General features: G+C 46.4%; 1 protein-coding gene across 3 annotated transcripts; it reads left to right on the top strand.

The window, feature by feature from the left end:
• Positions 1-5,555: 5,555 nt before the first annotated feature.
• SALL4 (spalt like transcription factor 4) lies at positions 5,556-24,642 on the top strand. 3 transcript variants are annotated; one of them, XM_045363139.2, is made up of 4 exons: positions 5,556-5,771; positions 16,152-17,171; positions 19,381-19,661; positions 22,287-24,642. In XM_045363139.2, the coding sequence occupies exons 1-4, from the start codon at positions 5,642-5,644 to the stop codon at positions 22,704-22,706; spliced, it is 1,851 nt and encodes a 616-aa protein (XP_045219074.1). In that variant the 5' UTR covers positions 5,556-5,641; the 3' UTR covers positions 22,707-24,642. The 3 variants fall into 3 exon arrangements, with proteins under 3 accessions (XP_045219074.1, XP_005569422.2, XP_065379389.1); XM_005569365.4 differs by having other exon boundaries at positions 16,152-18,482; XM_065523317.1 differs by lacking the exon at positions 5,556-5,771 and adding an exon at positions 14,936-14,981 and having other exon boundaries at positions 16,152-18,482.
• The last annotated feature ends 1,479 nt before the right edge of the window (positions 24,643-26,121 follow it).

Genomic DNA, 26,121 nt, shown 5'->3' with positions numbered 1-26,121 from the left:
CTCAAAAAAAAAAAAAAAAAAAAAAAAAAAAAAACCATTTCATGTAGGTACGCTTTACATATCATGAAACTCACTCACTCTGAGTGTACAGTTGAATTCTTTTTAGTAAATCCATGCAGTATGCAACCATTGTGATAATCTAGTTTGTAATTGCCTTTTTACTCTGCAATTGTGTTAAAATACACTTAACATAAGATTTACTGTTTTACCCATCTTTAAGTATGCTGTTTTGAAATGTTAAGTACATTCACATTGTTGAGCAACCAATTTCCAGATCTGTCTCTTTTTTTCTTTTTTTTTGAATCAGAGTCTCGCTTTGTCGCCCAGGCTGGAGTGCAGTGGCACCATCTCGGCTCACTGCAACCTCCGCCTCCTGGGTTCAAGCGATTCTCCTGCCTCAGCCTCCCGAGAAGCTGGGATTACAGGTGCCCACCACCACGCCCAGTTAATTTTTGTACTTTTAGTAGAGACGGGGTTTCACCATGTTGGCCAGGCTGGTCTCGAACTCCTGACCTCATGATCCGCCTGCCTTGGCCTCCCAAAGTGCTGGGATTATAAGCGTGAGCCACCGTGCCCAGTACATATCTCTTTTCTTAAAAAAAAATAAATTTTATTGTGTATATTTAAGGCATACTACATGACGTTATGGGATTTGTATAGATAGTAAAAAGATTACCATAGTGAAGCAAATGAACCTATCCATTTTGCATTGTTACCTGATTTTGTTTGTTTGTTTTTGTGGCAAAGCAGCTAAAATCTGAACATTTATCTAGATCCCTTTTCATCTTTCAAAACTGGAACTTCATGCCTATTAAGCAGTAACTGCCCCCCCCACCCCCCACTCTCCCTCCCTCCAGCCCCTGGCAACCACCATTCTACTTTTTGTCTCTATGAATTTGACTACTCCATTTGTCTTTCTGTGACTGGCTCATTTTACTTGGCATAATGTCTTCGGGATTCATCCATGTGGGCCAGGCACGGTGGCTCACTCCTGTAATCCCAGCACTTTGGGAGGCCGTGGCAGGCGGATCATGAGATCAGGAGATTGAGACCATCCTGGCTAACATGGTGAAACCTCGTCTCTACTAAAAATACAAAAAATTAGCTGGGCGTGGTGGGGGGCGCCTGCAGTCCCAGCTACTTGGGAGGCTGAGGGAGGAGAATGGTGTGAACCTGGGAGGCGGAGCTTGCAGTGAGCCGAGATTGGCCACTGCATTCCAACCTGAGTGACAAAGCAAGACTCCGTCTCAATAAATAATAATAAAAAATAAATAAAAACAAAAAATAACAAAAAAACCACACGCATACAAAGATTCATGCATGTTGTACCATGTGTCAGAATTTCCTTCCTTTTTAGGGCTGAGTAATATGCCATTGTATGGATAGACTGCATGTACTTTATTCATTCCTCTGTCCATGGACACTTGAGCTGTTTCCACTTTTTAGCTATTGCGAATAATTCTGCTGTGAACCTGGGTATATAAATACTGCTTCGAGACCCCGCTTTCAATTCTTTTGGATATATACCCACATGTGGAATTGCTGGATCATATGGTAATCCTTTTTTACATTTGTTGAGGAACTGCCATATTGTTTTCCAGAATGGCTCTAGCATTTTACATTCCCACCTACCACGTTGCCTTTAACACTTTGTTTCATATTCAGGCCTCTAAAGTTACTCAGCATGGATTGAGTCATTCATTATTTATTTGTTGTGACTTCTGTGTTCCATTACTGTGGCGAAGTGCTAAGGACACCGTGATGACGGCGTCTGCCCTCATGGAGGCTGCAGTGTGAGAAATAAGCAATAAACAGATATATGAGAAAGTCTGTCATTACATATTTTGAACGATGGTATAAAAAGAAAGATGTGGTTTCTTGAAGACTGAGAGCACTAATAAATGAGACCTAGTTTGGAAGAGGGAAGATTGGTTTTAAGAAGGGAAATTTGAAGAGATTACAGGCTTCTTAGGAGTGGGCCAGGTGAAGAGAGGCAAGCAGTGGAAAGGAAGAAGATTCCTTGCAGAAAAGAGCAAAGGTGGGGTTTTCGGGGAAAGACCTGCCTTATACTGAGACCTGTGCAAAGTTACTGAATCCAGAATTTGGCATGCATTCGTTAGTACTCACTAGGAGCCGATGGGAGCTGTGAGCTTCTGTTTTTCCATAAATGAAATAGAAATAGGCCGGGCACGGTGGCTCACGCCTGTAAATCCCAGCACTTTGGGAGGCTGAGGTGAGCAGATCACTTGAGATCAGGAATTGAAGACAAGCCTGGTGAACATGGTGAAACCTGATCTCTACTAAAAATACAAAAATTAGCCGAGTGTAGTGGCACGCGCTTATAGTCCCAGCTACTCACGAAGCTGAGGCAGGAGAATCGCTTGAACCCGGGCAGAGGTTGCAGTGAGCAGAGATCGTGCCACTGCACTCCAGCCTGGGTGATAGAGTGAGACTCCATCTCAAAAAAAAAAAAAAAAAAAAAGCAATTGAAAAAGGATATTAGTGAGGATAAAATGAGATTACACATCCCAAATCTCCTTATAAACAATAAGACTGCTGAAAAATATACCAAGAAGTGTACTTTTTGAATATTCCTGCCTGGCAGAAACACTGAAAATGACTGGATTACATAAACTTTGACGATGACTGGATTATATAAACCCAATCACCTAACAAAGGACATTACATTAAAAAGTTTAATATCATCCTTTACTCTGAACATTTTCTGTTCAAGCTCGGGTCCCACCCAGGTCCTTTGGTTTAAGAAATAACTGTTTTTTTGTTTGTTTTTATATGAGACAGAGTTTCACTCTGTTGCCCAGTTCGGAGTGCAGTAGCTAGATCTTGGCTCACTGCAGCCACCACCTCCTGGGTTCAAGTGATTCTCCTGCCTCGGGCTCCCAAGTAGCTGAGATTACAGATGCACGCCACCACGACCGGTTAATTTTTGTATTTTTAGTAGAGATGGAGTTTTACCATGTTGGCCAGGCTAGTCTTGAACTCCTGACTCTGGTGACCTGCCAGTCTGGGCCTCCCAAAGTGCTGGGATTACAGACGTGAGACAATGTGCTCAGCCTGAAACAACTTTTGATTAGGGACTTGCCTGTTGCTACACCCTCCAGTCATCCCCTGCTTTGCTCTAGGACTTACTTTATTTTCTACCAACTGGCTCCTGACTGCAGTTCTTAAACTGGAAGTAGATTCAAAACATGTACCGTGTCCTGCTTTTCTTGATATGACATTTGTGGAAGGTTTCCATTTGAGGGAAACTTCTTGACTTCATCTGTTGGAGTGATTTCCGAAAACCCAAGATTTTTCTAGGACACTTTAAGTTTAACATATGTTTACTGTACTCCGATTTTTCTTCTTTAGCTATCTTGTCTATATTCAGCTATAGTTGGAAGACAGGTATTAGGATGTGATAGAATTTTGGAGTCAGACTTAGAAACTGACCGCCATTTTAGAAACTGACCACCAGCTCAGCCAGTTTCTAATTAAGTCACTTCATGTCTTTGAGCTTCAGTTTCAAAATGGAGAGGACAATAGGGCCGACCTCCACTGGAAGATAAAACTAGGCGGTGTGCATTTATTTAATGCAGTCTGTGGCATGTACAAGGGGCTCAATCAATTATTATTATTACTATCACTTGGAGAGTCAAGTGGCACAATTTTATCTCATTCTAAGGCTAACATGTTACAACTATCATCTACTAAAATAAATATAAACAACTATATAATAAATGAAATTTTTCTTGACCCAATAATATTTTTTGAGCTGTAAACCTACTGCACATTCGTTTAGATTTGTAAGTTAGATCTCCTGCCACACTACCTTACACAGAAAAGGTGTTGAGAATATCGGTAGATTAGTCAGTAAGGAAGGTGCTAATTGGCCTTTTTACTCAGTATCAGAATTCTAAACTGCTTCCATGTATTATTAAACTAAATTCTTACCTTTCCAATCTGGCTGTTGGGTATAATTCTGTCTTACTTGCTTTAGATGTTATACATAAAATAAGGCAAGACTGTTTCAGAGACTCAAAAATTGAAGGTTAATCTTCCTTCAATAAGTTTTTACTGATGGCCACGAATATAAAAAAGATGATCAAGCTGATTTATTTTCTGCCTTGGGTTGTCCAAATACCCAGGTGAACACATTGATGAGCCCAGCATTCCATTTTGCTTGTATTCCTGATGAGTTTACAAGCTGGGAACGTGATGAATAACTAATCAAGAGAATGCAATGCACAAATGTGGAGGGAGGGTTTATATCTGCACAGTCCCTTACAATGAAGTAAATGCCAAACAAAGACGCATGCCCAGAGCAGTTATGGAAAGACCAATCAAAGACTTAGCAGGTTGATGATTTCATCATTCATTTAGCATTTATTGAGCATGTACATTGCGCAAAGCAGTTAGCCAAATTACATATACATGAATTTATGGTATAAATGTATATACATGTAATATATACACACACACAAGCCCAACTTTAAAAAATTCCAGGCATCATGTGTCAGAATGATACAATCACTTTGAACGATACACCTTTTCTGTAATAATGTGTGTATTGCAAAAAAAATTCCAGTAGTGATTAGTAACAACCAGATACTGTGACCGTGCCCCATTACCATTCCATGGGAGATGCAAGAGCATTGTCTCAGTAATAAAATATGATGTTATCAGGCATTTATGGCTCCTGGGGGAAAAAATGCAATTGCTTGCTGTTTTGATATTATCTCTGACTATGCTTGCTTATAATTTGCCATTTCTAATATTTAGTAGCCAGTCATTTTGAAGTTAAAAAAAAAAATCAAGGTTCGCATCGTAACCACAAACCAGTCTTTGTGAACAGGAATCCTGGAGGCTATCAATCAGCTTTTAAAAGAGGTAAGTCACGGTGGTGGTGGAGTAATCTGAAATTTTGGAAGTTCCGAGCTCACTTTAAGAGTTGGGATGGGTGGGAGGGCCGAAAACACCACCATTCATCATTCTTCAGTTATCTCGAGACTCAACTTAAACATTTGTAATCAAAAAGATGGGAGGGGACACGGGTCACATCTCAGGTTTGGGGGAGTGTGTGTGCGTGCAGATGTGAAAACGGAGCCAAAATATTCCAGTGTGAAGAGACCTTCCTTCTCGGCTGGTGGACATCAACCTTACAAAGTAATCTTTGGAGCATACTACCAAATACACCCGTTCCAAAACTTTTACTTACGCTCCTACTTTTTAATAAGTACGCATTTCCCCTCATTTTCTTCTCCTCTCCAAGGACTCAGATAGTTGGAGCGAGGATGGGTCCCCCTCTGATTTCGTCTCCGCCCCAGCCAATCTGAGCCCGGATGCTAATTAGCTGCGCTCCCCTGATGAACACGCCTTTGTCACAAGTAGGCCCGGACTACAAAGCCCAGAATGCCTCGCCCCTCCCTGATCAATGAGGGCTTATTTAAATGATCTCTGAGGTCTTGGACCCAGGCCAATCAGCTGTCAGGGCTCATGATAAATCGCAATGCATTATTGATAATAATAATTACTGGGACATGCGCGTTCCGGCCGAAGGGGGGTAAATTTCCCAACTCCAGGAATTTGTGGCGGAGAGGGCAAATAACTGCGGCTCTCCCGGCGCCCCGATGCTCGCACCATGTCGAGGCGCAAGCAGGCGAAACCCCAGCACATCAACTCGGAGGAGGACCAGGGCGAGCAGCAGCCGCAGCAGCCGACCCCGGAGTTTGCAGATGCGGCCCCAGCGGCGCCCGCGGCGGGGGAGCTGGGTGAGTGGGGCTGGGGCTGGGGCGCCCGCCCGGGGAGGGGAGCTTCCCGGACGTACGCGGGATCCTCGAGGGCGCGGGCTTCGGGGAGCGGGCGGCGTCCAGCGCAAATTCAGGAACCGAGATTTGGGGGCTCAGTGCCCGGGAGGAGAGGTCGCCTCCTCTCCCCACCACCCCGCCTTTTGCACGTTTCACACTTTTCTTTTCCCCTCTTGTGTAAGTTTCACCCCCAGCTTTCTCCCCTTATTGTAAAATTGACCCCCACTCGCTCCTCCGTTCTCCTCGCTCCCGAAAGATTCCCTTCTCCTTGTCCTCTGCCCCTCACTTAACTGGTCCCACTCCCCTCACTGGTGTTCCCCCCCTCTCTTGTAACTTAGGTCCCCCTCCCTCGCGTCGCTCTCAAAAGAAAGAACCTCGGGGGATCCTCACCCTCTCCACCAGCCCGTGGGGGCTTTTCTTGGAGGCTGGAGGAGGGGCGCACCCCTGGAAGACCCCCCGGAGGAGGACGATCTGTTGCACGCGCCCCTCCCGGGCCAAGTGGGGGGAGGGGGCGCGACCTCTCCCACCCTCAGGAGCTGGGGTGCGGGCCACCCGCGCTGCGCAGGGCATTGGAGGGAACGGAGAGGTGGGGGAGGAGGGCTCAATGTTTCCCTTTAAAATTTTTTTCTTTTTTGGTTTTCGCCTTTTCTGCCCGGGCTGCGCCGCCTGCCGATCTTCGCCCTAACCTTTCGGGGCCTGACCTCCAGCCATCTTTGATTTCCGACTTCCTAAAAATAACCGCGGCAAGCAGGAGGGTGCGAGCCCCCAGTGGCCGGGGTGGCGGACGCGCGGCAGCCCCGCTGGGGTGCACCGGCCTCCCGTTTTGCGTGGCTTTTCTGGAGCGCTCGGCTTTCCACATTTGCGCCCTGGTGTGAAAGGGGAGAGGTGGGGGGCCAGGGCGAACTCCCGCGGCGGACCCGGCCCACGCTTCCGCGGCCAGCGTTTCCCGGATCGAGGGGAGTTCGGGACTCCAGCCTTGCCGGGAGCGGCGGGGCCAACTCTGTTCCCACTTCATCACTTCACCGCAGAGGTTTTAGGAGCGAGGCGGTTTCCCACTATCTCGTCTCCATCCCGGCCCGCCAAATTGTCGCCTGATAAGTTTTTAGCGTGCGCGTGGGGGGAGGGGGGATTTGTAGCCTCCTCTCCGGCCTTGTTCGTCGCTGCGCTCCCCGCCTGCTTTCTAATTTCCCTGCAGCAGACGGGTGTGCGCGGTAACCCCGAGGACTCTCAGAGCCTATTTCTGATGCCCGGGGTTTCCCGAGAAGACGGTCGCCACTTTTTGGCTTCCGTACCCTCCACCCTTTTTGTCGGAGACCGAATGTAATACATTTCCCAAGTTTATAATAGGTCAATAGAATCCCCCGTTTAACATTTTTCCAGGGCAAATTAAAAGGATCGACTTGACGGAGGGGACGGCTGGGCGTTTTCGGGGCGCCGGGTGGTCAGCGCAACGCGCAACCGAGGTCCCAGGCGCCTGGAGGGACTCTCTTTGTGCCTTGGTTGGGGGCGGGGTGGGGTGGGGGTTGAGGGGAGCGTGAAGGCTTCGTGGCCTGGCCCACCTGGAACAAAAGGGTTAACCCTCAGCCCGCCTGCTTCCTTCGGAGAGGAGGGGCGAGCTCCTGGCTCTGACCCCTCCCCTGGTCCTACGCTGACCTCCCCTTCCCCCTTCATTTTGGGTGGGCGCACACACGTGGGGCTTTTGGTGGTGTTTGGCACCTTTAGGGAGGGAAGCTTGTTACGGGAGGGCTTCTGAAATTAACGATGTTGGAGTTTGGAATCAGAGTCAACCTGAGCTGAGCTAAGACCTCAGGCCTGGCCGTGCGCTGCCACTGCGATTTGGGAGGGAGGGGAGTTGGCTATTGATCACCAGGGTTGTCGCGGACAGCCCACCCGGCCTGCGCGCGGGCGCCCCCTGGAGGCCCAGCTTGAAGCATAGCCCTTTGCTGGGAGGCGGGGTCCCTTCGCAGGTGCTGGCTCACACCTGGTGGATGGGACCGGTTGCGGGGGTGAATGGAGAGTACTGGGCTGGGCCAAGGAGGCACCCCAGGGGATTCGTGCCGGTCGCCTGCGTGATCGCCGTCTGTGCCCGCTGTTCTTTGCCAAGTCTGGAATTCTTGGTAATAACTCCTGGCGGCTAGAATGTGTTTGCAGAGCCTCCGATATCTTCCTTGGGACAGAAGGTTGTTTTCCCAAGCAGTGCGTTTGTAATGGCTGCGTTTGGGTTGTTTGCATTTGATCTGCCTAAAATTATATAGTTAGATATATAATTCAGACATATATACCTAACTTGGATGTATATGTCTCACATGATTTTTTAGAATGCAGATTGAGCTGGTCTTATTTTGCAAAGCCATTCGAGAATACAGTTTTCGAGGGAGGAAAATGACGTCTGGCGATCAATTAACAGATCAAAAAATCTGCAGGTGGTCGCGGGGCTAACACTACATACAGGAAAAATTAGCATTTTCTCAAAAGAGTTTCAAATGCCCTTTGTGCTAAACTGGATTACAAACATCAACGATTAGGATTCCCAAGTTTCGAACGACTTCCTATTTCCAATTACTCACCAAAATGACCCAGGCTGGCTAGAAGGATTTTGAGGTTAGTTAACGTTTCAGGCCAGCTTTCTACGTTAGATTTCATCTGGGTTTCCCATAGGGAGAGAAGCTACAATTTGCCAAACAGCTCCTTTTGTTGAATACAAATGTGCAGTGCGCAAGCAAATGATACTTTGTCATTCGTGCTGCTGTTAGTGAGTTTCCTCCTGGGCTGTGGGTTGGGGAACCATCTTGGGAGGCAGAAGGCAGTTAGCATTTCCTTTTTTTAAAATGTGAAGTTTACGTTGATGCCTAGGAAGTCAGGTTTTAGAATGGGATCCGCATTCCAGTGTGGCTGTGTGACTTTCAGCTGTGTAACCTTGAAGACAGCTTGGTGTTTTTTTTCTCTGAGTTTTTGGGCTCCTCCTCTATATAGTGGTGATAAAATGCCCTGTTTAGATAATTTCAACTGTAGAAGGGCTACTATGAATTGGGAATGTGATCAGTACTAATTTTGTTCAAAATACCAAAATGTTTTTATTTGTGTTTATTGTGTCAAGATGGTGTTGAGCTGCCAGTTGAGACAATTTAGCAGAAACGGCAGTGTGCTGCCCGCCAGACACCTGGCTGGGGACTTGAGTGCGCTATCTTGAATTCAAGAAATTAAAGACCAAAATTGATAGTCATATTTTTACTCATTTTAAATTGCAGCACCTGTTTGAAATGGCTTTGCCTGTGGTGTCTTGTCCTGCTTGATGTTCCATGGTGCCTTGTTCTACCTCGCCCCAGAGTTCAAGGAACTGTTTTGTTTTTTTTTTTAAATAGCCTTAGGCCAGTTGGTGATTTGATGAGATTTTCTTTTTGGCATCTTTGACAAGGGAGCCATGATTGGTGCTTGGCGGGTTGGGTTTGGTGGCTTCTATTCTGCCATCTTAAATGTTGGGATGTGTCTTCACGTGGTTTAGATGAAGAGGTCCCAGAAATAAAACAAAGTTGGAGTTTGGTTGGCTTCTCTGGGTTGTACTACCCTGGAAAAATGAATGGCGAAAAGACTTCCAGAAGTTCTGTCTTCCTCATCACCTTTAGCCTACAGTACTTTTGACTATTTTTTTTAAATGTCTAAACATTTTTAAAAGCCACTAAATCCAGATAAGAACTGCATCGCCAGTCACCGCAATCCCCCCCAATCCCCGCCCCAGCGAATTGTATGTCTGTGTCAGGTTTTGTTCAGGGGGACTCTGGAGACAGGCAACAAAAACCCCTGCCCTGATGGAGTTTACAAACTTGCCTGATCTCTAGTTGGGGCAGAGTGGGACACTTCCCTAACCTTGGAAGCAAAAAGAGGTCACACGCCTTAGTGCCTAGGAAACTTTCTTTGAGCCATTTACTCTTTTTTTTTCCTCTCCAGCAGAATCCCTGAGTTTTGGTTCAAGGCTGTTTGAAACTTTGCCTTTTTTAGATGTTAACTAGGTAGAAACTTAAAGTCTAATTTGCCTTCTATGACTTGAGTTGAAGGCTTTTTGACTGCTAAAATTAAACTGCTAAAGAGGCACTTTTCTTTCAACTGGTTAAATACTTAAGAAGGCACATAATTTCCTTTTGTTTTTTGGTAAGCAATTATCCTGGGGGTGGGGGAGGGTAGAAGATGTGTGCTTTACATAATCTACTCATTGTAGTTCTTTAAATGTAGGAATGAAAAAAAGATAAGCTTGAGTCATAATGCTTTTATCAAGATATACATACGGGTTTTACTTTTAAGCATTTCAGTGTCTCCAGAATTTGATTGGTCACTAGTAGATGAACTTTCTTCCTATACAATAGTAAGAGTATTTTCTATCCATTTGGCAGTGATTGAATCTAAGACCCCTGCTGGGTTTACTGCATTCTTCCAACTTATTGGATAACTAGATGCTGCAAGATAACATTCCTAAAATTCGGGGTGGGGGTGGGGTGGAGAAATGGAAGAACTAGTTGCTGTGTAATCCCTCTGAACTTTGCTTTTTTTCCTTTGGGGTTAACTTAAGCATGTCCAGCAATTGTTCATAACAGAATCTTCTTACTCCTTGGCAAATACAGTTTCGGTATTTACCAGTGGCAGCCTGGATGTAGGAGCACTTTTTACTGCACAAGCAAACAGAGCTGCTCCTGTTTTAAGACTCAAGTGGGATGTTGCTGGTGGAGGCTACAGAAGAGGCGAGCTTGTGTATACAGCAAAGGCAAGCTGGTATTCAGGCTGTAAATCACTCTTGGGAACTGCTGGATCCTTCTAGGGGAGGGAGCTTAACCTTTTTTGTGCCATAGATCCCTTCTCGGTGTAATGTATAAAATACATAGACGACCAAGGAAATAAATTACATTGAAATATAGTCATCAAAAATGAAAACATTTTTCACTTAGTAATATCAGCTACTTTATTAATACAATAAATAACAAGATCTAATAGCCCGTCAGATAACAAGAATTTCCAAGTTGTAACAACTTGTAACACTGTATGAAAATATTTGTGGTCTCCACTGATGACAAAGTCACAACTATTAATACCACTGTGGTATGTTCCTTATATTCATCATTGAACGAAATGTTGAATTTTAGTTCAGCTAAGTGAAAATTAGTATTTTTTTCTTATCTAATTTCATAGACCCCCTGTTTAAAAATGCCTGTGTTAAACAGAACATGTATCTTTTCATGTGATAATTTCTCATGACATATATATTTTCACATGTGATACATTTCACATTGGTGATATTTTCACCAATGCTATGAAAACATTTTATTGATATTACAGTGGTTTGTAATACGTCCTTCCAAAGGATGTAAATGTATATAATATGTTTGTGATGTTAGAACTTTATAAGGGGGGAGCTATTAGGGAAAAATAACTTAAAAGCCTCCATAGAGGGGCAAGATGAAAAAGTTTCTCCCATAGAGGGGAGAGACTGCTCTAGAAGAAACCATTAGGAATTGGGCCACTCATTTTAGTGCCGTTAAATGGTATTTAAGTCACCTCTATCTTCTAACTAGCAAGCAGTATGTCATCTTGAGCCACTTAGTTCTGAGCCTGTTTTCCACATCTGCAAAATAGAAACCAAGGAGCTTGTTTGATTATGTGGCTATGAAGATAAGTGACTGGGCTGGGCGTGGTGGCTCACGCTTGTCATCCCAGCACTTTGGGAGTCTGAGGCGGGCGGATCACGAGGACAGGAGATCGAGACCATCCTGGCTAACACGGTGAAACCCCGTCTCTACTAAAAATACAAAAAATTAGCTGGGCGTGGTGGTGGCGCCTGTAGTCCCAGCTACTTAGGAGGCTGAGGCAGGAGAATGGCGTGAACCCGGGAGGCAGAGCTTGCAGTGAGCCAAGATTGCACCACTGCGCTCCAGGCTGGGCGACAGAGCGAGACTCCGTCTCAGAAAAGTGACTTAAGGCAAGGGTGTCTAATCTTTTGGTTTCTCTGGGCCACATTAGAAGAATTATTATCTTGGGCCACACATAAAAGACATGGACACTAATGATAGCTGATGAGCTTAAAACAAATTGTAAAACTATCTTACGTTTTAAGAAGGTTTATGAATTTGTGTTGGGTTGAATTCAAAGCTGGTCTGGACCTGGGCTGGACAAGGTGTAAGACAAGGTACCTTAAGGTGTAAGAGTATGAAGTATGTTTTTGTTCTTGCTTGGAGAGGTTGGTGGTGGTTAGCTTTTGGCCTCTAAAAAGCAGAATGGAGTGGTTAATGTTTTTGCATGGGCTTTATTGAAGGTTTTTTTTTTTTTTTTTTTTTTTGAGAGACAGTCTTGCTCTGTTGCCCCGGCTGGAGTGCGGTGGCACAATCTTGGCTCACTGCAACGTCCGCCTCCTGGGTCCTGGTTCAAGCAATTCTCCCAACTCAGCCTCCCGAGTAGCTGGGGTTACAGCGATACGCACGCCATCACGCCTGGCTAACTTTTTTATTTTTAGTAGAGACAGGGTTTCACCACGTTGGCCAGGCTGGTCTCAAACTCCTGAACCCAAGTGATCCACCCACCTTGACTTCCAAAGCGCTGGGATTACAGGTGTGAGTCACTGTGCCCAGCCTTGGTCTCCTTTATTTCTGGAGGCTATAAAGTGTTTGCTTTTTCTACACCCTAATTTATTTAACCCAAATCTTACTGACGACCAAGGTGCATCCATTTTTGTTGCTGTCTGTTAACATGAGAAATGCTGCAAGGAATATCCTAAATCCTTGCAGCATTATCCTAAATCCTTGCAGGAATATCGAGGAAATTCCTAAAACAGGAATTGCTGGGTCAAAGGAAAATTGTACTAAAATGAAGATGTTGCCAGAAGACTTGCTGAAAGAGCTGTATCCATCTATACACTCCTACCAGTAATACGTATTTCCTTCCCTGAGAAGAGAAACTGTTTTAAAAAAGTTTCACTTAACATTCTTGACACATAATTGTCAAAATTGCTTTTCTAGAAAGATTGTGCCACCTAACACTCCCACTTAGTGCTGGTTTCCAGTCTTGGGAAATCATACAGATAGATACTATTTATCTGAGAGTTGGTGGTTCCCAGATAAACAGTTGCCAGGGTTCTGGGAATTGACGAGCATTTTTATCTTGATCATTGAAATGAGGCAGATTCGCAGCGGTATTGGGGCTTAAGGAGAGTTTGTGCTGGTATCTGCTACTGGAACTCTACCTGGAAGTGGCAGCATTGCACTGCATCCTAACACTTTCAGAGCAACTTCTGGAAGTCCTAGAAATAAGACAGGAATGGGTGGTCTACTCCCACCCCTTCCTAACCAAGGCAACCTCCCAGGCTCTCCTGTCCCACCTTAACATCTCTGAGAGGAAAGAGAGTTGCAGTCTTAACAGAAGAAACATGATCAGAAGGGTACAAATGAAGGGTTCCAATAGAGGGTGTGAGAACTGCATGTCTGGGGTTTAATACTGGCTCTGCGGTTTACTTGACATGTTACCTTGGGCAAGTTCATGTCCTCTGTGCCTCAGTTTCCCCTTCTGTCAAATAGGGTAATAGTTTCTATTACAGAGTTGTTAATATAATAACATACATTGTTTAGAATCATACCTGGCCACATACAAAGTAAGTGCTCAAAAGTTATCTGTCACTAACTTCTGTTATGTTGCACAAGTAACATCATTTCTCAGAGTCTCTGTTTTTCACATCTTTATTTTTTCATTGTTTATTTATTTATTTTTTTTGAGATGGAGTTTCACTCTTATTGCCCAGGCTGGAGTACAACGGCGCAGTCTCAGCTCACTGCAACCTCCGCCTCCCGGGTTCAAGTGATTCTCCTGTCTCAGCCTCCTGAGTAGCTGGGATTACAGGCATGCGCCACCACGCTGGGCTAAGTTTGTATTTTTAGTAGAGATGGAGTTTCACCATGTTGATCAGGCTGGTTTCGAACTCCCGGCCTCAGGTGATCGCCTGCCTCAGCCTCCCAAAGTACTGGGATCACAGGTGTGAGCCACTGCGCCTGGCCTTTTTCTCATCTTTAAATGGAGCTGATATGTAATAGGATTGAATGATTACAGTGTGGGCATCTGTGGGTACAAAATCTGAATTATAGGAAGATAATGGGGCTCATCTTTTCACCCATTGGGCCCCCAACCCCTGCTTTGCACACAGTAGGAGGTCAGTATTGTGGAATGAGAGGCATTACATTGTTTTATTGTAAGGCATCATTCTCCTCAGTCCTGGTTGAATCAGTAAATCCAGGCATCTAATCATCTAATCACGAGGTTGTCATCTCGTGATTATGTGTGCTCAGTAGGCATTCTTAGGGATGAACCCACTTGCCTATCAGTAACTACCTGTTATTGGTAGGCAAGGCCAGGTTGGCCCTGGCCAGCTTTCTTAACTCTGGCAGGCCAGACCTGCCCATGGCTGTTGTCTCTTCCCCTGACCCACCCCCAGCCTACACATACCTTGCAAGACTTCATATTGTGACCCAGTCTGAAATAAGTAAAGATTAAACCAGTTTGTTAAGGCCATGCTTCAAGATCAGTCTTTCCTGGAAACCCGTTGGTGGACTGTGCTGTCAAAAGTCCATGGATTTGGCCGGATGCAGTGGCTCATGCCTGTAATCCCAGCACTTTGGGAGGCTGAGGCAGACGGATCACTTGAACCCAGGAGTTCAAGACCAGCCTGGCCAACATGGTGAAACCCCATCTCTACTAAAAATACAAAAATTAGCCAGGCGTGGTGGCGGGCGCCTGTAATCCCAGCTTCCCAGGAGACTGAGGCATGAGAATTACAGAGTTGTTAATATAATAACAACTGAATCCAGGAGGCGGAGGTTAGTGAGCCAAGATTGGACCACTGCACTCCAGCCCTTCCTGGCCTTTTCCTTGTGCATTTGTACTTTGTTTGTTTGTTTTGTTTTCAGACAGGGTCTCACTCTGTCACCTGGGCTGGAGTGACTTGACTTCCCAAGCTCAAGCAATTATCTTGCCTCAGCCTCCTGAGTAGCTTGAACTATATACATGGACACCGCCATGGTCAGCTGTTTTTATCTTCTTATTTTTTTGTAGAGACAGGGTCTCGCTGTGTTGCTGGTTTCGAACTCCTGGCCTCTCAAAAGTGACCTCAAAGTGCGGGGATGACTGGTGTGAGCCACTGCACCCAGCCATGTTTGTACATTTCAAACACAGGTTTTGTTTTAAGCAAAATGGTCATGTTGTACATATTGTTGCGCAACCCATTTCTTTCACTTAATTTCTATGGCATACAGAAATTCTGCATACTTCTTACACTATGGGTGGGTGGGCAAAAATTTACTTCTTTGCTGCTGTGAACGTTTCTGACAAAACAAAAAAACCCAGATCATTGTAGGCTTGTGTGAATGTCTTCTGTGGTTTAGATTCCTAGGCTCAGCTGCTGGGTCTGAGGTATGCCTTTGTCCTGTGGCCCCAGGCTCCATTGATATCTTGGCGATGGGGTATACCGGAGAGGACAGCGGGGAGGTGAGAACAGTGAAGTAGTCTTCGCCAGGCGTCTTGTGTAAAGGACGCCGGCATCTGGCTAAAACGTAGTCCCAAGTTCGGAGTTGCAATGTGTAGGCTGGCACTAACCCTAAAGTAAATAAGCCCCAGTTACAAAAGAAATTCAGGGATCAGTGTGTGTTTTTTTTTTTTTTGAGACAGAGTCTCAGAAAAAGTCTGTTGCCCAGGCTGGAGTGCAATGGCGCGATCTCGGTTCACTGCAACCTCCGCCTCCTGAGTTCAAGCAATTCTTGTGCCTCAGCCTCCCGAGTAGCTGGGACTACAGGAGTCCACCACCATGACTGGCTGATTTTTCTGTTTTTAGTAGAGACAGGGTCTCACCATATTGACCAGACTGGTCTCGAATTCCCAAACTCAGGTGATCTGCCCACCTCAGCCTCTCAAAGTGCTGTGATGGGCCGGGCGCGGTGGTTCAAGCCTGTAATCCCAGCACTTTGGGAGGCCGAGACGGGCGGATCACGAGGTCAGGAGATCAAGACCATCCTGGCTAACACCGTGAAACCCCGTCTCTACTAAAAAAAAAAATACAAAAAACTAGCCGGGCGAGGTGGCGGGCGCCTGTAGTCCCAGCTACTTGGGAGGCTGAGGCAGGAGAATGGCGTAAACCTGGGAGGCGGAGCTTGCAGTGAGCTGAGATCCGGCCACTGCACTCCAGCCCGGGCGACAGACCGAGACTCCGTCTCAAAAAAACAAAACAAAAAATCAAAGTGCTGTGATGATTGACGTGAGCCACTGTGCCCAGCTCCCCCCATATCTTTTACTTGGGCAGAGTCCTTAGCTTTCTCTGTCTTGTTATAGGTGCTCCAGTGAACCACCCGGGGAATGACGAGGTGGCAAGTGAGGACGAAGCCACAGTAAAGCGGCTTCGTCGGGAGGAGACACACGTCTGTGAGAAATGCTGTGCAGAGTTCTTCAGCGTCTCTGAGTTCCTGGAACATAAGAAAAATTGCACTAAAAATCCACCTGTCCTCATCATGAATGACAGCGAGGGGCCGGTGCCTTCAGAAGACTTCTCCAGAGCTGTACTGAGCCACCAGCCTGCCAGCCCCAGCAGTAAGGACGGTCACAGGGAGAATGGCGGCAGCTCAGAGGACGTGAAGGAGAAGCCGGGCGCGGAGTCTGTGGTGTACCTAAAGACAGAGGCAGCCCTGCCGCCCACCCCCCAGGACATAAGCTATTTAGCCAAAGGCAAAGTGGCCAACACTAACGTGACCTTGCAGGCACTGCGGGGCACCAAGGTGGCGGTGAATCAGCGGAGCGCGGATGCACTCCCTGCCCCCGTGCCTGGCGCCAACAGCATCCCGTGGGTCCTCGAGCAGATCTTGTGTCTGCAGCAGCAGCAGCTACAGCAGATCCAGCTCACCGAGCAGATCCGCATCCAGGTGAACATGTGGGCCTCCCACGCCCTCCACTCGAGTGGGGCAGGGGCTGACACTCTGAAGACCTTGGGCAGCCACATGTCTCAGCAGGTTTCTGCAGCTGTGGCTTTGCTCAGCCAGAAAGCTGGAAGCCAAGGTCTGTCTCTGGATGCCTTGAAACAAGCCAAGCTACCTCATGCCAACATCCCTTCTGCCACCAGCTCCCTGTCCCCAGGGCTGGCGCCCTTCGCTCTGAAGCCGGATGGGACCCGGGTACTCCCGAACGTCATGTCCCGCCTCCCGAGTGCTTTGCTTCCTCAGGCCCCGGGCTCGGTGCTCTTCCAGAGCCCTTTCTCCACTGTGACGCTAGACACATCCAAGAAAGGGAAGGGGAAGCCCCCGAACATCTCCGCGGTGGATGTCAAACCCAAAGATGAGGCGGTCCTCTACAAGCACAAGTGTAAGTACTGTAGCAAGGTTTTTGGGACTGATAGCTCCTTGCAGATCCACCTCCGCTCCCACACTGGAGAGAGACCCTTCGTGTGCTCTGTCTGTGGTCATCGCTTCACCACCAAGGGCAACCTCAAGGTGCACTTTCACCGACATCCCCAGGTGAAGGCAAACCCCCAGCTGTTTGCCGAGTTCCAGGACAAAGTGGCGGCTGGCAATGGCATCCCCTATGCACTCTCTGTACCTGACCCCATAGATGAATCGAGTCTTTCCTTAGACAGCAAACCTGTCCTTGTAACCACCTCTGTAGGGCTACCTCAGAATCTCTCTTCGGGGACTAATCCCAAGGACCTCACGGGTGGCCCCTTGCCCGGTGACCTGCAGCCTGGGCCTTCTCCAGAAAGTGAGGGTGGACCCACACTCCCTGGGGTGGGACCAAACCATAATTCCCCAAGGGCTGGTGGCTTCCAAGGGAGTGGGACCCCTGAGCCAGGGTCAGAGACTCTGAAATTGCAGCAGCTGGTGGAGAACATTGACAAGGCCACCACTGATCCCAACGAATGTCTCATTTGCCACCGAGTCTTAAGCTGCCAGAGCTCCCTCAAGATGCATTATCGCACCCACACCGGGGAGAGACCGTTCCAGTGTAAGATCTGTGGCCGAGCTTTTTCTACCAAAGGTAACCTGAAGACACACCTCGGGGTTCACCGAACCAACACGTCCATTAAGACGCAGCATTCATGCCCCATCTGCCAGAAGAAGTTCACCAACGCCGTGATGCTGCAGCAGCATATTCGGATGCACATGGGCGGTCAGATTCCCAACACGCCCCTGCCAGAGAATCCCTGTGACTTTCCGGGTTCTGAGCCAATGACGGTGGGTGAGAACGGCAGCATCGGCGCCACTTGCCATGATGATGTCATCGAAAGCATCGATTTAGAGGAAGTCAGCTCCCAGGAGGCTCCCAGCAGCTCCTCGAAGGTCCCCACGCCTCTTCCCAGCATCCACTCGGCATCACCCACGCTAGGGTTTGCCATGATGGCTTCCTTAGATGCCCCAGGGAAAGTGGGTCCTGCCCCTTTTAACCTGCAGCGCCAGGGCAGCAGAGAAAATGGTTCCGTGGAGAGCGACGGCTTGACCAACGACTCGTCCTCGCTGATGGGAGACCAGGAGTATCAGAGCCGAAGCCCAGACATCCTGGAAACCACATCCTTCCAGGCACTCTCCCCGGCCAATAGTCAAGCCGAAAGCATCAAGTCAAAGTCTCCCGATGCTGGGAGCAAAGCAGAGAGCTCCGAGAACAGCCGCACTGAGATGGAAGGTGATAGAGCTTTGGATTTAACTTATGTCCATTTTGGGCTCAAGGTCATCAAAAAGGAACCTGGGTTGAACTTTACAAACGGAGAGTATGACTTGAAGCAGCCCCTTCTATAGGGCAATTAGCTTTTCTGTGCTTCTGGGTAGAGGGCAATAGTAACTGCCACTATCCTAGTAACGAACATGCTTTTTGTTTATGGTGGTCAGTGCAAAATGGGTATGGACAGCATACCTTTTTTGTTGGTTTTTATTTTTGTCTTTGAGCCCCTTGGGACGTAGGGGTAGTCTTTCTATTTTGTTATATTTTTTTCTTTTTGTTTCTCCACACTGATTCTGTATACGGGTGTCTTAAGAGTATGTTTGAGGAAGTGGCCACTGCTTTTTGACCACTGAAATAAGCCATGGTTCCCTGACTCTGAGGCCCCACTGCCTGATGTAATATTCACAAATTAACCGCTCTTGAAGCAGGGAAAGATGAACCCATTTTAAATGCACGTATCTACTGAGAGGTGACTGTTGATGTCATTAATGGTAAAATAAGGGAAAAGCTGTATCATAGAATCAAAGAAAGATGGTGTCTGGGCATATACTTTAAAGGTAGTTTCTTATGTAGAAATTTGAACTTAAATTAGATATGTGTTTATATGTTGCCCATACCTTAAAAAAAAACCCAAAGTGGTACCTTTTCCCAAGCATTTGAGGCTTTCTTCTTTGTGCAGATAAACAATTCAAAGGAAGGTGTTAATTTCTGTTAAGGTGCTTTCAAGGTGTTAATTTCTTACAAAGCCAGCTCCAGACTCTCAAACTAGCAGGCAGTTATCTGTAAAGATCTCTTTGGCTTTGAAGAGAAAGAATGAATGTTGGATGATAAAGGTCTGGCTTTTTTCCCCTCTGTGTACTAGGTCGGAGCAGTCTCCCTTCCACGTTTATCCGAGCCCAGCCAACCTATGTCAAGGTTGAAGTTCCTGGCACGTTTGTGGGACCCTCAACATTGTCCCCAGGGATGACCCCTTTGTTAGCAGCCCAGCCACGCCGACAGGCCAAGCAACATGGCTGCACACGGTGTGGGAAGAACTTCTCGTCTGCTAGCGCTCTTCAGATCCACGAGCGGACTCACACTGGAGAGAAGCCTTTTGTGTGCAACATTTGTGGGCGAGCTTTTACCACCAAAGGCAACTTAAAGGTGGGTTTGTGTGGGCTTTCAGCAGGATGGGGGCTGGGCGCCGAGTGTCTTCTCCTTATTGGCACAATCCGTGATGAGTTCTTCCATCCTTCCATTCCTCCTTTGGGAGGCCGAGGTGGGAGGATTGCTTGAGTCCACGAGTTTGAGACCAGCCTGGGCAACAGGGAGACAATGTCTTTACAGAAAAAACAAAAATCAGTTGGGCGTGGTGTTGCATGCTTGGGTCCCAGCTAATTGGGAGGCTGAGCGGGGAGGAGGTAACATAAGGAGACCCTGTCACTACAAAATAAAAATTAGCTGGGCGTGGTGGCATGCACCTGTAGGCCCAGCTACTTGGGAGGCTGAAGTGGGAGGATTGCTTGAACCTGCGATGTCGAGGGTGCAATGTGAGCTGTGATCACACCACTGCACTCTAGCCTGGGCAAGAGAGTAAGACCCTGTCTCTAAAGAGTTTTAAACTCTTACGAAGCTGAAAAGGGCTAGGCACAGTGGCTCACGCCTGTACTCCCAGCACTTTGGGAGGTGGTGGTGGGAGGATCACTTGACCCCAGGAGTTGAAGACCAGCCTGGGCAACATAGCAAGATGCCATCTCTACAAAAATTAAATTCATATAAATAAAAAAGAAGCTGAAAAGGATTTCAGAACTTGAAAGCCAGACAGGAAAAATAATTAAGGAAAGCAGCCAGATGCTAATAAGGTCCCTTCTTTAGCGGAAGCCTCGCCTACCACCCTAGATTAAATAGCATCCTATTTCCACCATGGCCTTCTGTAGCTTTCCCAGCCAGATACATTTTTCTCTGTAGCAATTATTAGACATTGATGTTCTATATATTTAGATATCAACTGCATCAGGGTATGGTCTGTTTTGCTCTGTCACGCAGGCTGGAGTGCAATGGCACAATCTCGGCTCATTGCAACCCTCTGCCTCCCGAGTTCAAGCAATTCTCCTGCTTCAGCCTCCCGAGTAGCTGGAATTACAGGCACCCGCCATCATGCCCAGCTAATTTTTATATATTTTTTTAGCAGAGATGGGGTTTCACCATGTTGGCCAGGCTCGTCTCGAACTCCTGACCTCAGGTGATCTGCCCCCCTCGGCCTCCCCAAGTACTGGGATTACAGGCGTGAGCCACTGCGCCCTGCCCACAAATTGTTTTTAACTGAAATTTTTACTTAAATAAGTATAGATTTTCACTGTATTTTTGAAAAGTAATACAGAGGTGTCCTTGTATGCTTTGCCCAGTTTTCCTCATTGGTAGCACTTTGCAAAACTGTAGCATAATCAAGATATTGACATTGTTACAATCAGCATATTCAGATTTTCCCGTTTTACTTCTACTCAGGTGTGCATGTTGTGTACTCTACAGTTTTATTACCTGTGTAGGTTTGTGCATTTTAAAAATGTGAACTCTAGGCTGGGTGTGGTGGCTCATGCCTGTAATCCCAGCATTTTGGGAGGACAAGGTGGGAGGATCACATGAGGCCAGGAGTTCGAGACCAGCTTGGGCAACATAAGGAGATCCAGTCTCTACAAATAAAAATAAATTAGCTGGGCATGGTGGTGTGCACCTGTAGTCCCAGGTACTCAGGAAGCTGAGGTGCGTGGGTCGCTTGAGCCTGGGAGGTTGAGGCTGTAGTGAACCGTGCCACTGCACTGTAGCCTAGGTGACAGATTAAGACTCAAGAAAAAAAAAAAAGTTAACCCTGGCACTTGGATCAATGCCCAGCATATAGTAGGTTTTCACATAGGTACACCCATGATTGGTGGAGCAGAGACAGTTGGAGACTATAACCCCATCTTGGTTGCTCTGGGGAGGAATGCTCATTAGGTGATATAAGAAATCTGATTTTCTAAATATAAAGTGCAGACTTAAGATGGTTTGATTTAGAATGGTACAAAAGTGAGATGCATTCAATAGATATCAGACTTTGGGTACCCATACAACCATTCTGTTTCTAGTTTTCAGTATAGTATTCAATCACATGAGCTATGAGCTAATTTTTTTTTTTTTTGAGACGGAGTCTTTTGCTTTGTCACCCAGGCTGGAGTGCAGTGGCATGATCTTGGCTCACTGCAACCTTTGCCTCCTAGGTTCAAGCGATTCTCGTGCCTCAGCCTCTCGAGTAGCTGGAATTACAGGCATGTGCCACCATGCCCGGCTAATTTTTGTATTTTTCATAGACAGGGTTTCACCATGTTGGCCAGGCTGGTCTTGAACTCCTGACCTCAAGTGATCTGCCCACCTCGGCATCCCAAAGTGCTGGGATTACAGGCGTGAGCCACTGTGCCATGCCTACATGAGCTATTTCAATGCTTTATTATAAAACAGTCTTTGCATTAGATGATTTTGCCTAACTGTAAGCTAATGCAAATGTTCTGAGTGTGTTTGAGGTAGGCTAAACTGAGCTATGATGTTTGGCTGGTTAGGTGTATTAAAAGCATTTTAGACTGAGAATATTTTCTACTTTCAGTGAGTTTATCCGGGCATAACCCCACTGTAAGTCGAGGATCATCTATATGTTAAAACACTGGGTAGAATGAAATCCATATGCAGATTGATTCTTGGCTTGCCAGTGAGCTTCAAATCTCTATTTTGATAGGGAACCTTTCTGTCCTGTTCCCGTAGGTTCACTACATGACACACGGGGCGAACAATAACTCAGCCCGCCGTGGAAGGAAGCTGGCCATCGAGAACACCATGGCTCTGTTAGGTACGGACGGAAAAAGAGTCTCAGAAATCTTTCCCAAGGAAATCCTGGCCCCTTCGGTGAATGTGGACCCTGTGGTGTGGAACCAGTATACCAGCATGCTCAATGGCGGTCTGGCTGTGAAGACCAATGAGATCTCTGTGATCCAGAGTGGAGGGGTTCCTACCCTCCCTGTTTCCTTGGGGGCCACCTCCGTTGTGAGTAACGCCACTGTCTCCAAGATGGATGGCTCCCAGTCGAGTATCAGTGCCGATGTGGAAAAACCAAGTGCTACTGACGGCGTTCCCAAACACCAGTTTCCTCACTTCCTAGAAGAAAACAAGATTGCGGTCAGCTAAGCAAGGGAGAACTTGAGTGGAAGGAGCAATGCAGACACCGTGAAATCTCTAGAATCTGCTTTGTTTTGTAAGAACTCATCTCCTCCTGTTTTCTTTTTCTTACTGATATGCAAATGATGTTTACGATGGTTGTGACCACAACCTCAGGCAAGTCCTACAATCACAATTGTTGCTATGCTGCTTTGCAAAAAGTTGAAAAAATAAAAAAATTCATACCAAAACAAATACAGACTGTTTTTTTTGAGATGGAGTCTCGCTCTATCACCCAGGCTGGAGTGCAGTGGTATTGATCTCGGCTCACTGCAACCTCCCCTTCCCGGGTTCAAGTGATTCTCCTGCCTTAGCCTCCCGAGTAGCTGGGATTATAGGCGCGTGCCACCACGCCTGGCTAATTTTTGTATTTTGAGTAGAGATGGGGTTTCACCATGTTGGTCAGGCTGGTCTCGAACTCCTGACCTCGTGATCCACCCGTCTTGGCCTCCCAAAGTGCTGGGATTACAGGTGTGAGCTACCATGCCTGGCACTTTTTTTTTTTTTTCAATTTTGGAAAGAAGCGGGTCTTGCAAAGTAGCTTTGTTACTTGTAACAGACGTATACATAGAACCTTTGTACAACCTAGAATGACTTTTTCCAAAGACTTACCTATTTCAAGGTAGAATTGTTGGAACTTACTGAACAACAGTGGAAAAGACAACTACACAGCCTAATTGAGGGGAGAGGGGTACTGTATACTTATATGGTAACTGGACGTGGGTAAAAGGACAAGGTCTGTCATCTCTTTAGGGACCTGTTTTATATGCCCCAATCCTGTCCCCATCTTGTTTGTTTTTTTTTGAATGTACTTAAAAAAGGAACAACAACAAACTAGGGTTGTAGAATTATAAAATTGCTTCAACCTTAGAACCTTAAGTAGGAGGCCCTCAAATGGACTTAACGTTAGTCCTTAGGGAGTCAATGTATGTGTTGCTGCTTATTTAAATAAAGTTCAGTTGGAGCCCCGAGAGTGCCAATGTTTTCCCCACACCTCTTAGATGCCTTCCTCTTCCCGAACCCCAGAAGAGGTGGGCACCTGAGCGGGGAATCTCAGGTGACTTAGTTTGCCAGTGCCTACTCTATTGAAGAACTGGGTTTTCATGCTCGAGGAGAAACTCGTGGAAGGGCGTGTTTCCCATCACAGGTTCACATACTGATTGTTTTTGTTGAATTTCCTTGGTGCGACTTATGCCAAGTAATTATGAAGATTTTTTGTTTTGTTTGTTTTCTTGCTGAATATTTCATGAAGGCTACGAAGTTAGAACAGGCAAGTCCTGGGTGTGAAAGCTTTAATTTATCTACCTCATTTATTTTTTATTTTTTGTAGCCATAGTGTTTGTTTTCCTGTTTTAAGACCGCTGAAGTATTCCCAGGCCCTGTCTAAAACCTAAGAGTTGATGTATTGGTGGGAAGAGGTGAACGTTCAAGATGATTTTGTGATGCCTTTTTTTGTGTAGTTTCCTTTTGTATACGTGATACTGAGCAAACGAAACATTGCTCTTGGTTTAACAAGAAGGGAGAAAGAAAGAAAAAAAACTAACTTCTGGGAAAAAAGTCTTTCCCCTCTATGTGGAAGGTCCTGATGGAAATATGCATCCAAGACGAATAGCCAAAGTGTTGTTCTTCATCGTTGCACCTGACTTTAGGATCCCGCCCCCTCCCTGCCCCCCTTTTTTTTTTTTGCCAAGTTGTGCCTTTCCTTCTGGAATTGTAAGTGAACACGATAATAGTACCTGTTTACACTGTGAAGTGGATATTGTTACAGAAAACACACCAGTGGCTTTCTCACTGTTGAGCTAATAATGCCTTGTGAATGTATGATCCACAGAGAAACCCCTGTAGTTGTACCTGCTGATGCTGTCTGTCTGTTGGAAAATAAATTTTGAATGTTTTTTTTTTCTCACCCAGGTGTATATGGAAGTTTTTCTGGTACTTTCTGTTCTATACCTGAGAATGTTTACTTGACAATCACTTCCAGCTGCCTCGTGACACTCTTGTTCCTACAGTCAAAAAGATGCAGACGTGGTTATGTCCATGCTTGCCTCACTTTTCTTTTCTTTCTTTTTTTTTTTTTTTTTTGACAGTTTCCCTCTTGTTGCCGCTGGAGGGCAATGGCATGATCTTGGCTCACTGTAACCTCCGCCTCCCGGGTTCCAGTGATTCTCCTGCCTTGGCCTCCCAGTAGCTGGGATTACAGGCATGCACCATCACGCCCGGCTAACTTTGTATTTTTAATAGAGACAGAGTTTCACTATGTTGGTCAGGCTGTTCTTAAACTCCCGACCTGAGGTGAACCTGCCCATCTCGGCCTCCCAAAGTGCTGAGATTACAGGCATGAGCCACCATACCCGGCCTGTTTTTTCTTTTTTTAAGACGGGGTCTCACTCTTTCACCCAGGCTAGAGTGCAGTGGTATGATCTCAGCTTACTGCAGCCTTGACCTCCCAGGCTCAAGGGAGTGCACTGGCTCGATCTTGGCTTACTGCATCCTCCGGCCTCCCAGGTTCAAGCAATTATCCTGCCTCAGCCTCCTCACTTGGGATTACAGGGGCCCGCCACCACACCTGGCTAATTTTTGTATTTTGAGTAGAGATGGGGTTTCAGCATGTTGGCCAGGCTGGTCTCGAACTCCTGGCCTCAAGTGATCCATCTGCCTCAGCTTCCCAAAGTATTGTGATTGCAGGCACGAGCCACCTTGCCCAGCCTGTTTTCTCCCCTCTCACATACTTCAAACATCTTTCCAAGGTAAAACCCAATTCCGGTTAACCCTTTAACATACCTGCAATTATGTAACAATGATGTCTAGTCATCTATTGACAATACTGCTGGTGTTTACCCATAAACTTCCCTGTCACTCAGGCTGCAGTATAGTGGCATGATCACAGCTGACTGTGGCCTTGAGCTCCTGGATTCAAGTGATCCTCCCACCTCAACCTGCAGAGTAGCAGGCACACACCATCACTCCCAGCTAATTGTTTTTGGCAGAGATGGTCTCACCATGTTCCCCAGGCTGGCCTCAAGTGATCCACTGGCCTTGGTCTCTCAGAGTGCTGGGATTACAGGCATGAGCCACTGTGCCTGGCCTCCTGAGCTTTTTTATTTTGTTTTTGATTGCCTTTGGGGTATTTCTTTTCTTACACTTGAGTTCATTTCCAGGGTAAATTCCTACTTGGGATATCAGGGAAAAAGATTATCACTGTTTTTATGTGTGTTTGCTGTTTTCTGTAACACTGTGTGTGTATGTGTGTGTGTGTGTGTGTGTGCGCGCGCGCGCGTGCGCGTGTGCACCATTCCTCTCGGCCTTAATCTTTGAAGTCAGTTCTAAAGAGTAGATTGTGATTGTACCTATGCAGGTAGCTTATAGCCACATAGTGTGATCATAA

The sequence above is a fragment of the Macaca fascicularis genome, chromosome 10 (assembly GCF_037993035.2).
Source record: "Macaca fascicularis isolate 582-1 chromosome 10, T2T-MFA8v1.1".
Classification (NCBI taxonomy): domain Eukaryota; kingdom Metazoa; phylum Chordata; class Mammalia; order Primates; family Cercopithecidae; genus Macaca; species Macaca fascicularis.
The sequence above is the reverse complement of the archived record's forward strand: the minus strand, read 5'-3'. Positions and strand labels throughout refer to the sequence as shown.